Source organism: Pipra filicauda, unplaced genomic scaffold (genome assembly GCF_003945595.2).
Source record: "Pipra filicauda isolate LSUMZ 115617 unplaced genomic scaffold, ASM394559v2 scaffold3_size10097308_pilon, whole genome shotgun sequence".
NCBI classification, from domain to species: Eukaryota; Metazoa; Chordata; class Aves; order Passeriformes; family Pipridae; genus Pipra; species Pipra filicauda.
In genome coordinates this window covers 6,007,080-6,019,702 of record NW_024104532.1, presented here as the reverse complement: position 1 = coordinate 6,019,702, position 12,623 = coordinate 6,007,080, and the positions used below count along the sequence as shown (strand labels likewise).

General features: G+C 53.8%; 1 protein-coding gene across 3 annotated transcripts in view; it reads left to right on the top strand.

Moving 5' to 3' along the window:
* Positions 1-12,623, top strand: part of PPP2R2B (protein phosphatase 2 regulatory subunit Bbeta) — a 67,216-nt gene that overhangs the window by 41,073 nt on the left and 13,520 nt on the right. For all 3 annotated transcript variants that reach the window (XM_027718763.2, XM_039385249.1, XM_027718764.2), the window contains 3 exons: positions 8,309-8,406; positions 9,956-10,121; positions 11,304-11,416. In XM_027718763.2, coding sequence (XP_027574564.1) covers positions 8,309-8,406; positions 9,956-10,121; positions 11,304-11,416 — 377 coding nt within the window. The remainder of the gene's footprint in view (positions 1-8,308; positions 8,407-9,955; positions 10,122-11,303; positions 11,417-12,623) is intronic.

Sequence of the window (12,623 nt, the reverse complement as noted above, 5' to 3'; positions counted from 1 at the left end):
GAGCGTGGGCCTGGGGGAGACATGGGCTGTGGGCAGTGGGAGGGCAGGCTCTGCCAGCCTCAGTCTCTGTCCCAGCACCGCCCTCTGAGCCTCTGGCAATGGGAACACTGGCGTGTTGTGGAGGGCTGCCCTGACGTGTGTGTGTGTGCGTGCATGCAAAGGAATAATGGAGAAAAAAACAGTAAGAAGAGAAAAACATAATTCAGCAGAGGATGGATTTCAGTAATTGCCCAGTTCTCAATTGGTTTGCTTTGAAGTTGCTGTGCTCTATAGAGAGCATGGTTTGTGGTTACCAGGTGTCCTGCCACAGCCTGGGCTGTCAGTTGAGGCAGCATCTGGGAGCCTCTCCTGCTCGACACAGAGCTGGGGGCACGTTTGCTTCCCTCGAGTGGGCGATGCAGTGCAGCCTCCCTGCCAGCTCCTGTTGCCCAGCAGGATTGCTCCAGGTCTCCTGGCAGCAGGGTGCTCTGTGGCACCCTCAACCAGCTGTTGGCCTTCCTCACAAAGTGAGGGTTATTTGCACTGGTAGAGAGATTCTCAAGTCCCATGCTAATTGTCATGATTAACATGCTGTTTCTCCATCACAGGTGTGATGTGTAACAGCTCTATAAGGTGTTCATAGCCCGACCAATTAAAAGCTGTCATTAATCCAAGAGCTAATGAGTTGTGCATCTTGATGCCGAAAGAGAAGTTTTGTGTTGCATGTACAAACCCAGGACCAGTGAGGGCTGGTGGGCAGGTGCAGACACTGGGTTGGGCCGAATGCCAAGGGCCAAGGTAGCCCGGCCAAAGGCAACTCCAACACTCTGCCCTGCTCTGTTCACCTCTGCAGCTGGGCTAAGTTATGGTTCTGCCTGAAAGCTGCTCTTCACTTTCTTCTCTGTTTTATTATTCTCCTCCTATGGATGACCTGACCATTGCAGCCTGAGGCTGCATGGTCTGTGCTGGTGCATTCAGCTTTGAGGAGCGCTCACCCCACTCCTCTCACAGCCCTGCCCTGCACACCCAGGTACCTGCGGCCGTGAGAGCCACTGCTCCCCGTGAGTCTCTGTGCCAAACCCTTCCGTGACATTATTTCCTCATGAACTCTCCTTTCCAGCAGTTCCAGTGAATTCCACCTGGCCAGGATGGCGGAGAGATGTAAATTCACTTTCTTGCACACCCGGACTCTGAGACAGGCGCTGTGGTGGGGGTGCTGCAGCAGCACGGGGGGAGCTGCCAGATGGAAGTTTCTTTCGTTTAGGTTGGTAGCACAAAATTATTCTCTGCTGTAACAAGGGCAGAGAAATTTGGAATGTGCCAGTATTTTTAGAACTTCAATCTAGGAGAGTTATTCCATTTTGGGGAAGAGGAGCAGCTGCTGCTGGCTCTGCAGCACTGCATCATCGCGACGAGGAGCCTTACCCAGAGCGGGGCTCAGCAGTGCATCCAGCCCTGCCCAAAGCTGCCAGGAGGTCCTATCTGAGCCGTGATTCCAGCCCGATCCTGGCAGGAAACAGGACTCAGGATGGGCAGAGGGATGGGCCTGGGCTTTCCCCGGGGCTTGTGAGTGCTCAGGCTCAGTTCTTCCATAAACCCTGTCCTCCACCACAGCCCTGGCCTGGCTGGGGCGGAGCAGGCAGGCAGGTGGAGGTACCATGCTATGCTGTGCCTTGCTGTGGCATGCCATGCCATTCCATGTTGTGCTGTGCCATGCTGGGCCATGCCATGTTGTGCTGTGCCATGCTGGGCCATGCCATGTTGTGCTGTGCCATGCCATGCTGTACCATGCTGTGTTGCACTGTGCTTCACTTCGTGGTGTTGGCGAGCAGTGGTGTTTCAGGGCATTTTGCTGATGCTACAAGATCCTTACTGGGCTTAATGCAGTGGAATTGATTTCTGTTTCCCGGGCTATCATTCACCTCAGCAGGGGAGAATCAATGCCGATCAATCACATGTGATTTTGCGTGCAATTAGATCCCAGTTTAACCTCTGCTGTCCTCTGCCCTCCCACCTCACACCCCCCTACCATGGACCACACAGTCTGGGGGAGGATTGATGGCCCAGGCTCCCCACAATCACCCTGCACGTCACACCTTTCCCCATTCTTGTGGGAGTGAAGTGGCACTTCCCTGTCCCCTTCAAGCTCCATAGCCTTGCCCAGGCTTTATTCCTCTTTAGCCTGTCCTTTCTGTACCTGAGGGGCCCTGAAGCCTCCATGTTTCGGTTCCTCACTGACACTTTTTAATGGGCAGGGAAGAAAGCTGTGTTTGGGTCTTTGGATGAGCCTGTTGCTCTGCCTGCTGGGGTGGGGACGGGGGTCCAGCCCTGCTGCAGCTGCTGGTGGTGCTGGGGTAAATCTGACCTGACAGAAGGGAGAGCAGGACCTGGTTCCTTCAGAGCACCTTGCAGTGTTCTGGCCTGAGCATTGGTGTGTCTACAGCTCCCATCAAACTGCATGTAAAGCCCTACCATGGGCTTCAATTCCTCGTTGCTGACAGCATGTGCCTTTCAGAGTAAACACCTTGCTATATATTTTTTTCTTGGGTTTTTTTTTTTAGAGAGGCAGACAGAAAGGGAGACCAAAGGGATTTCTTTTAAACAGTGAAATGCAGAGTCTCACCATTTCCTGAGCAGCGTAAGACCCACAGGCTGTCACTGAGGGACAGACCCAGGAGTCCTCCTTGGAAGGCTGAGAGTTGTATAGAGTTATTCAGTGAAAACTGAAAGGGTTGTGTCCTCCTTGAAAGCCCCTTTTGAGCTCAGGGTCCACCTCCTGCCAAGGCATGGTGGGATGCAGAGACAGTGGGATGCACTGAGCCACCCTCAGGGGATCTGTGGGTGGGCTTGTGCTCTGGCTCTCCCATTACCAGACATCCTCCCCCAAACCCCTTAATTTTTGATGACCTCTTTGTGCTTTCTTCATCCGCCTGAGTGGTTTCAGACGTAGGTTTTGTTTTCCATTAACGGGACCCGTTGGTGTCCCACTTGCTTTCTCCCTGGCAGCCGAGCAGCAGGCTGGGAGTGGATCGTTGTGCCGTGGCTTGGTCATGGTCCCGGTTGGGGGCTGCATCCCTGTCCCCTCGGCAAACCCCCACAGCCCTCTCTCTCTGTTAGGGGATCTAACGGGAGGAGGAGGGACGTGGTTGTGGTGAGTTATTATCTCGCACTTATCAGCATTAAACTGGATTTGGCAACTCATAGCCCGGGATTTGAATGATCTAAATCCTTCATTTGGCAGCCCGGTTTGCTGTTATTTATGGTGCTTCCCGATTTATTGTCATCTGCAGTTGGAGGCTTTGTGTGTGGTGCCATCCACCGAGTGATTTATACAGATAATAAAGAGAGTGGGGCGTCCGGCGCCATGGTCCCAAAGCCCCTCACAGCCTTCCCATCCCCCAGTGCCAGAGAGCAACAGAGCTGGGGAAGGGTCTGGAGCACAAATCTCATGAGAAGCGACTGAGGGAGCTCAGTTTGGAGAAAAGGAGGCTCATAGGGGACCTCCTTGCTCTCTACAACTCCCTGACAGGAGGGTGGAGCCAGGTGGGGGTCAGGCTCTGCTCCCAGGGAACAAGAGACAGGACAGGAGGAAATGGCATCAAGTTGTACCAGGGGAGGTTTAGATTGGATATTAGGAAAAATTACTTCCCTGAAAGGGCTGTTCAACCCTGGCACAGGCTGCCCAGGGTAGTGGTGGAGTCCCCATCCCTGGAGGCATGTGACAGATGAGGAGATGCAGCACTTGGGGACATGGTTTAGTGGTGGCCTTGGCAGTGCTGGGGGAATGGTTGAACTCAATGATCTTAGAGGGCTTTTCCAGCCTAAACAATTCCATGATTCTATGTTGTCAGAGGCCTGCTTACACTACCCACCCCAAAGGAGACGTGTCCCACTGGGAAAGCAGTGAGTAGGCAGAGCCCCTGGGGGGCTGGGGGACACCCCTCTGGCCGGTGGGTTTGAGTCCAGGGATACCCCTGCCACCATTGACTCCTGCTGTTGCCTGGGCCTCACGGGCTGGACTGGGCATGCCATCCTGTGCCAGTCGGGGCCATGTGCTCCTGGCAGGGGTGGTGGGACATGTGCGGTGTCTCATGGCCTCCCCACCCAGACAGGTGGTACCAGGGCCCTTCTGCACAGAGCTGCTGCTAAAGCTGGGGCAGGCAGGATGTGGTGGGAGCAGGGGCAAGGTACCTGGGATGCTCTGGGAGCGAGGACGAGGTGCCCGGGATGCTCCAGGAGAAGGGACAGGGCACTCGGCCCCTGCCCTGGTGATCAGAAGGGGAGGGATGGCTGTGTGGACAGCTCCCTGCTGCGGATCAGGCTGCTCCAGGGATCCAGGTCTCAGCACCGACATAAGCTTCCCTGGTTTATCTCCTTTCTTTTTAATAACAGTCATTCCCCATTCCTGGTGGAGAGCACGCCTTCCTCCACACTGGGAGAGGGGGAGGGGGGTGTATTGTAAATTTCCTATTTTTCTCATAAAACTGTATCGCTACGGCGGAAATCAAATCCCGTCTTCGATATTTTTAGCACGAGAGCGTGAAGATGCAGTGATGCCGAGGGAAGGGAGGATGGGAGGGGAGGGAGGACGGCGGGGCTGAGTCTCCATGGAAACTGTTTGCTTTAAATTCCCGCATTCGGGGCACTGAGCGTGTAGGAGGTGATGAAGGAAATGAAAAAAAAGCAAAAAAGAGGGAAGGTTTTTTCCTTTCTGTTGTCACAAAACTGCTGAAGGAACCTTAGGAGAAATGGGCATAAATTATTGATCATCTCAGCGCGAATACATGTGCGTTTTAATTAATAATCACCCTGTCATGTCTCTCGAGGGCAGTGGGTGGGATGTGCAGGCAGCAGCCGTGACTGACCGCCAGTGCTGGAGGGGCCCAGGTTTGTCCAGAGACACCTTTGGAAAGGAGCTGGTGCTGCTCTGTGCTCCCGAGCTGTAACCTCTGTAGAACCCCTCTGTTTCCCTTCGGGATGTTCTCCTGTGCCATGCCAGGCTGCTATTACTGCCTGGAGACACCTGGGAGAAGAGCAGGCACCCAGCCCACGGGGTGTTGGGGGATGATGCTCCTGTTGACTGTGGTGGGCTTGGGTTGGATACTTCTGCTCACAAGACAGTTTTTTTAACATTTAGGGCGTTTTTTTAAGGCGTGAAAGGTGTTGTTAGCCAGGCTCTGTTGTTATCCTTGTCTGAAGTCCTGACAGCGGACATGAGTAAACAGAAGGTCCAGGAGAGTATGTGGACCTGCAGCCCCCTGTCCCTGTGGGTGCAGTGTAAATGGGTGGGTGAGCTGGGGTGCCACAAGGGTCCCTGTGGTGCCCTGCCCTAGTGTCTCAGACCACAGCCCTGCTGACAGGGTGATGCATTTGCATTAGGTCATGTCTGAAAAATGTCTCGCTGCAGCATGAAAGTTATTTTTAATTCATTGAAAAGGGAGTGACCTAAAACTGGCAGCTGGGGATGGAGAGGATTAAATAGTGCAAAACAGGTACATTTTCAGCTGAGTAATTTTAGAAGGCAGAAGCATGTCTCAGTGAGGGGTGCACGTTAGCACTGCCTGACCATGGCCGCTGCCTGTCCAGTCCCTTGGCTGCTGCTGGGGTGGCTGTTCCAAGCCTATCCCCAGCGTGTTCTCCACGTGACACCTCAGTGGCACTGGGCTCAGCCCATGGTGTCATAGCGACACTCACCAGGGTGGGGGTCCTGCTGCAGGAAGGAAAACATCTGTGTGAGCTGGGGCTCAGCTGAAGCTGCTGAGCCAGACTTGGTGCCAAACATAGAGTTTCAGTGCTTGAAGGTGTCTGACTTTGCTGTGGCACCTGTGGGCAGCTGTGGCTGCAGTTACTGTGGGAATGGGAGATGGCTTTGGCTTATCTTCCCAGGGATGTGTTAGTTCTCCTATGTGTTAGACCCAATGACTGTTCCACAGAATTGCAGATCTGTGTTCTGGCTCTGCAGGACCTTCACATGCTGTAGCGAGGCAGGCACGTTCCAGGAGCACAAATGGGATTTACCCTGCTCCAGTGTCCCTCCCCAGCCTCTAACAGGTGTTAAGAATGCCTGTCCTGCCAATGGTTGTGGGACTTTGCTAAATGGGAATGATATTTAACCAATAGTTCAGACCCAACCAAGAGAGAGGAGCGGGTGCTCTGAAGAAGTCCAGGATCCATTCCATAACTTTAACCCAAAAAGACTGACATCCCTGCTGGGTGCTGCCCATGCCTGGCTGTAGCCACTGGTGTGAGCCTGAGTGGAGCTCTGCCCCTCTGCAGTGCTCCTCAGCCTTCCTGAGCATTGGCAGCAGATGGTTAAACCCTTCCTGGCATCCGTGTGCCTGAGGCACACAGGTTCCATGTGAGGGAACAAAGTGCTTTGGATTGGAGCTCTCCAGCCAAGTGCCAGCAAATCCAGCTGTGTGTGCCTGTGAGCACTGGTGGGTTTGGTGAGCAGTGGTGTGTGTGGTGAGCACTGGTGTGTGCTATTGAGTGCCCTACACCACTGGGACAGGGTGGCCATTCTAACTCCCACATCTGCCTGGAGTCACTTGCTCAGCTGAGATGGTGTCCAGGGCAGGGCAGAGGCGTGTGGTTTTGGGAGAGCCTGTGGCCGTGTGAGAGGGCTCTGAGGTGGCTTGCCTGGGTAATGCCACAGCGTGGGGCATGTGTTTGGGGGGGTGCTGCCTTGCCTGGTGTCCTGGAAGACAGTCCCTTAGTGGTCCCAGCAACACCAGGAGCCCGGGCCAGTCACTGCATTTCGTCTTTTCTCATCTGCTCTTGTAACTTTCTGATCTGTATCTGAGAGGGATATGGGATATGGGAGGGAGAAGGGACAACTCATTTTATATGGTTCTGAGGCTTTCTCTGCTGGTACACAACAGAGCTGATAATCAGGAGGGGCCACAGCAGTGCTCAGAGGGCTCTGAGGTGCCAGTGCCTGCAGCCTGGGCAGTGCCATGGCCTGTGTGCACAGCCAGTGCCTGCAGCCTGGGCAGTGCCATGGCCTGTGTGCACAGCCAGTGCCTGCAGCCTGGGCAGTGCCATGGCCTGTGTGCACAGCCAGTGTTTGCCGCCGTGCCAGCACCGGGGTCTGCCCCTTCCCAGGGCTGCGGGGCTGCAGCCCTGGGCTGTGCAGCCCTGTCAGTCCTGGTGCTGCAGAAATGAGAGGGACAGAGAGTGCAAATGGCAGGAGTGAGCTGGCAGCTGTCATGGCCAAGTGCTGCTCATCGCAGAATTCATCCTGCACCCAGTGTTGGGGCTCCGAGGCAGTGGTTGCTCTTCCCGTTTCCCGGCTCCGTGCTGGCAGAGTGTGGCTCCCCAGGCAGTGGGTAGAGCACCAGTTGGGCAGTAATTGCTGTGGAATTAACCTCTGACATTCTTCTAAAAATAGGCCCAATAAATCCAATCATTAGCAGCTCCCGTCCGCGTTGCCTGAAGGGTAAACACTGCAGATTAAAGCGTTTGCAGTTACAGGTCCCATCACTTCTCCCGCTGCTGAGCCCAGCACCCTGGAGATGGCACCTTGGTTTGTGGGGAAAGGGAATGATGTGAGCATGGTGGCCTTTGGGCTGATGGAAGGCTGAAAGGTGTCACTTTAATTTACCTTGGTAGGCAGTGGCAGATTTGGCAACAGGCACAGGAAAGCAGCAGTGTGGATGTGGTCACCTGGGCTGCTCTGCCTGGAGAGCTCAGAGGCAGAGGACAAAGGTGTCCTCATTCATCTGCGCCCTCTCCTCTGAGGAGGAAGGCAAACCATCACCCCAGACGGAAGGTGGCATAAGGGCCAGGTGGGAGTGAGACTTGCCCAACACCTGGGTGCCATGGCAGGTGCCAGGATGAGGTGCTGGGGCACTGGTGGCACTGAGCCCTCTCCAGGTCCCAGGAATCAATTGTGTCACCCGAAGCGGTGGGGTGACTCCCTAGGGCACTCCCCTGGGGGACCGTGCCATGCCATGCCGTGCCATGCTGTGCCATGCCATGCTGTGCCACCCAGCCCTGCGCCTGTGCTGCCAGCAGCAGTCCCCAGGCTGCATTTAGCACAGGCACAGTGCCTGGAAATCTCCCTGGCTCCGGCGTTGGGGCACAGGCCAGGGCAGGGGTGCAGGAGCACCAGGCAGGAGCACCAGGCAGGTGTGGGCTCATGACAGCATAGTTCCAAAATGCTGGGTCTGTTTAGTGTTAGAGACAATAGAAAAACAGGGATTTATGGAGATGCCACAGGGGATGGAGCACTGACAGGGCGTGTAGCTGCACGGGGAATGGCGCTTTCTGGATGCCTGCGGAAGCCAGGCTGCAGTTACTTAAATTGTCTTTGTCTTCTCCTTCTCAGCTGACATCATCTCCACAGTCGAGTTCAACCACACTGGAGAGTTACTGGCAACAGGGGACAAGGGGGGCCGGGTTGTAATATTTCAGCGTGAGCAGGAGGTAAGTGCCAGTGAATGCAAAATGCCCATTTTATCCTTTTAAGTGAAGCATCCTGCTGTTTCCTAATCTGCCTGTGTCACTCCTAACCTCAGGGCTCTCCTGGCAGACTCCAAGCTGAAAAGCCACTATTAACATCAGCAGGGCCAGATTTCCTCCTGTCAGACACCCTCCAGAAGTCACATTTCCTGCATCCTTCTGTTCCAAGTGTAACGGGGATCAGGCAGTGGGTCAGAGTGTGTGGTGAGAGCCTGTCTCAGAGGTGACACCACCCCAAGAGCCCCCTCACACCACCAAAATTCTGGAAAGTGTAGATGGATGCAACGATTGCGTTTCCCTTCCCAAACTATGCCCAGGAATTGTTAGCAAACGCCCTGCTGGAAGCTGGAGGTCACGCCTGCCAGGGTGGTGTGTGCTTGGCCCTCAGCCCTCAGCATGGCCCAGCACTGGTGGGTCTCCTGCCAGCCTGGCTGGAGGAGCTGTGCTGGCTCCCCCCACCAGGGAGGGTCCCCACCATTTCCGAAGCCATCCTGGTTTGCTGCTCTGGCCCGGGCTGAGCTGGTGGGACCTGTCCTCCCCCGCACTGAAAGGGATGAGTCAGACCTGGCCATGAGACATGTCACAGTTTTAAATTTTTCTCAAAGTTAAAGCCTCAAAATTATTTCTCTTCAGGCTGGAGAGAACCCAGTGGTTAAAAGTTGCATGTGTAGACAGTCATCAGCCTTTCCATCACTATTTCATTTCTCCTTTCCCTCTCATTTCATTACTCTGCTGCTTTTCTTGAACTTTAAGCCTCCAGCATCACTCCAGGTGTATCCGCTCAGCTCCTGCTCCAGGGGACATGTGGGGCTTCAGCCCCCCAAACGCTCCATTCGTGTGTGGGAGGTTCATCTCCACGGTGGTTTTATTTAATTACCTCAGCCCTGTTTGGAGCCCGGTGCTGTTGGTTCATTTGTGGCATTTGCAGATACACGGTGTCTTCCAAGCACTGAACTGGGGCACAGTGTCAGTTCCCACAGGGACCACGTCCTGCTTCTTGCTGTGTTATCCTTACTCTGTAACCATGGACCCACTGGGCAGGCACTGCCCAGCCCATACCAGTGGCTGCTGCCAGTGGCTCCTCTGTGGTGAGTCCAGCACCCAGCAGGAGCTGGAGCTCAGTCCCACCCATTCACTGGGAACGGCCAGTGCGGTGGGATCTGTTCATGCTACACTCCCTCTCCATTCCCTCTGTGTTTCCACTCCATTCCCTCTACATTTCTTCTCCATTCCCGCTGTGTTCTCATTCTGTTCCCTCACCATTCCCACTCTGTTCTCGCTCTGTTCCTGCTCCATTCCCTCTCCATTCCAACTCTGTTCCTTCTCCGATTCTCCTCTGTCCCCTCTCCATTCCTGCTCCATTCCCACTCTGTTCCCACTGAGCACACCAGGAGCCCTGGTGCCAGGAGAGGCCATCCCGGGGTGTCCAGCCCTGCTCTTGCGTTGCTTCACAAACCCTGGAGAGCCCCGAGCCCGCTGCCAGCGCCTTCAGCTCCTGCCTCTCCCTCTGCAGAGCAAGAACCAGCCCCACCGCAGGGGAGAGTACAATGTCTACAGCACCTTCCAGAGCCACGAGCCGGAGTTCGATTACCTGAAGAGCCTGGAGATCGAGGAGAAGATCAATAAGATCCGATGGCTGCCACAGCAGAACGCGGCCTATTTCCTGCTCTCCACCAACGGTGAGTGCCCACGGCCGCGGGTGCCTGGGCTCAGAGAGAACGGGAGGTGGAGGGAGGGAGACTTCTTCCTTGCTGACAACTTTTGTTTTTTATTCTTTGGATCCTGGGAACTCTTGTGTTTTTTTTTTTTTCTTTTTCAAGACAAACTGCAGCTGATTTGTTTCAATTTGCAGTTCCGTTCAGCTCAGCAGTTCCATGTTATGTTCTGATAAATATCATGAGGATCCAGGAATATTACTTGGGATGAATGGGACCTTAAGATGGATGTGACTTAATTACTTCAGGGGAATAGGAGGGGTCTAATCATCTTCCATAACCAACTTACTTTGTGTTGTAGAATTGACTCTATTGATCATTGTAATAAAATTCAAAGACTTACTAAACTCATTTGAGGGGAGAATCATTGAAATGCAATTAAGATTAATTATACAGCATAATGTTCTGTTAATTGAGTTTTTAAATAGTTTTTTGATTAACAGGGATATTACTCTTCCATGTGGAATGGTGTTCCATACGCAGGCAGGTTATCAAAACGATTCTTTTGGAAATACTCCCGTGTTATGCTGTTTCTTTTTGTTCTTACTAACATTTTATATCGAACCCCCCGAAGTAGAACAGGTTAATAAAAACAAAATTAATGGTGCTCCATTGGAGTTACCGTGTAAGGGAGAAAATGAAGATGGATGATGGGATTGTGTATGAAACCTGGTGGAAGTGATGATAAACTATGGATGGAGTCCCTGCTAGGAGGGAGCAAAGAAAACAACATTATTCAGAATAACCCCATGTGTTCTTGGGGTTCCTTCCCCAAGGACTCTGTGGCACAGGGGATGGGATGCCGGGAGGGGACACTGGGAGGGGACAGGGAACTGTGGGGGAGGTTGGAGCTGACTTCGGTCCCTGGTGAGTACTGGTCTGTGCACAGTTCTGGGTGGGGAAAGTCAGGATGACTCTGAGTGAACTACAGAAACCCTGTCATGTCCTTTGAGGTGTGTCCAGAATGCCCCATGTGTCTTTGCTCCTCTGCAGAGCTGCACGTGAGCAGCTTTCTGTGGGGACAGGTACATCTGTCACCCCTTCCAGCATGTGGCATTGGGGGACAGCAGATTTTTCCAGCCAGCATGGTCTTGGTGTGTCCATCAGTGTGTGGCTCAGGTGACACTCTCCTCTTTCCTCCCCCAGATAAGACTGTGAAGCTATGGAAGGTCAGCGAGCGGGACAAGAGACCGGAGGGATACAACCTCAAGGATGAGGATGGCCGTCTCCGAGACCCCTCCATGATCACCATGCTACGGGTGAGTGTGGGGAACCGTGGCTGTCAAGGAGCCTTTTACTGCAGGGACTTGGATGAAAATTGCTGCTGGTGTCCCCTGTGTGCCCTGGTACCTGCAGTGCCATCCTGCCGTGGTCAGTTGATGTCAGAGGGCATCCTTGTTTGGAGGCCGGTGCTTTGGATGGTGAACGGGCATGGGAATGGAGGAGAGAGCTGCCGTGGGGCTGTGCAAGCTCTGGGCAGGTGTGCCACCAGTGCCACGTTCTGTCCCGTGTCAGGTACCCCAGTGCCACAGTGCTGCTGTGCCACCCCACAGGCCGTGTCCATCCTGGTGAGGAGGCAGGACATGAGCCTACCTCTCCTGGAGCATTCACATGTGCAGGTGCTGCTGCTGTGGGAGCACAAGTACTTCTTCTACATGAGTTTTTCCTCCTGGTCATGACAGTAAGCAGAGCAGACCATCTGGTAATTTATTATCATCCTATCAGAATTTGCATTGTGAGCACTTGTGGGTTTTATAGTACAAAATTGTTACTGTGATTGCCCTGGCCTCACTCTGTGGCTCCCAGTTCCATTGTGGATGATGCCATTAAAAACCCTGGGCAGGTGGTTAATTCTTGTCTCTGTACGGGGTTGCTCCTGGTGGCTGGCAGCCTTTTCCTTTACAGAGCAAGAGACCATTTGTTTCATGTAGATGTGTGTCTGCTGTTCAGGCAGCATTTCCAGCCTAACGTGCCATTGCCTGACAGCCTGTTGGAGAGGTTTGCTTGGCATCCAGCTGTTGGAGCTGGGGCTCCAACAGCTCAGTGGGGCAGGAAGCAGGGTTTGGAAAAGCAGAAGTGTTAAAGGTGTTACCCCAGGTAGTGCTTCCTTCTCTGGTTAAACACACTGAGAAGGTCCTAGGATTTCTTTTTCCCTTGTGGAAAGGCATACTGAAATATCAGAGAACTGGACACTGCTGGAGTCCACTCTCTGCCTTGAAAGTTTCAGCTTTTGTTTTACTCTCAGCCCTTTTCACTCCTGGTAGCAGCTCGGTGCTGTGTGGCTGGAGGAGTTGCTTTTTGGTGTCTGCCAGTCACTGGGATCAGGCACTGCTGTTCCTGCTCCTGGTGAGTGGCCCCGCAGGAGCGCGCGGCTCCTACTTCACCACGGCACCGGGAGGTAAAACACGCTGTAAGTGCTCGGTGTTATGGTTATTGGTATCTGCTGTGTAGTGCCTGCGGTCCCTG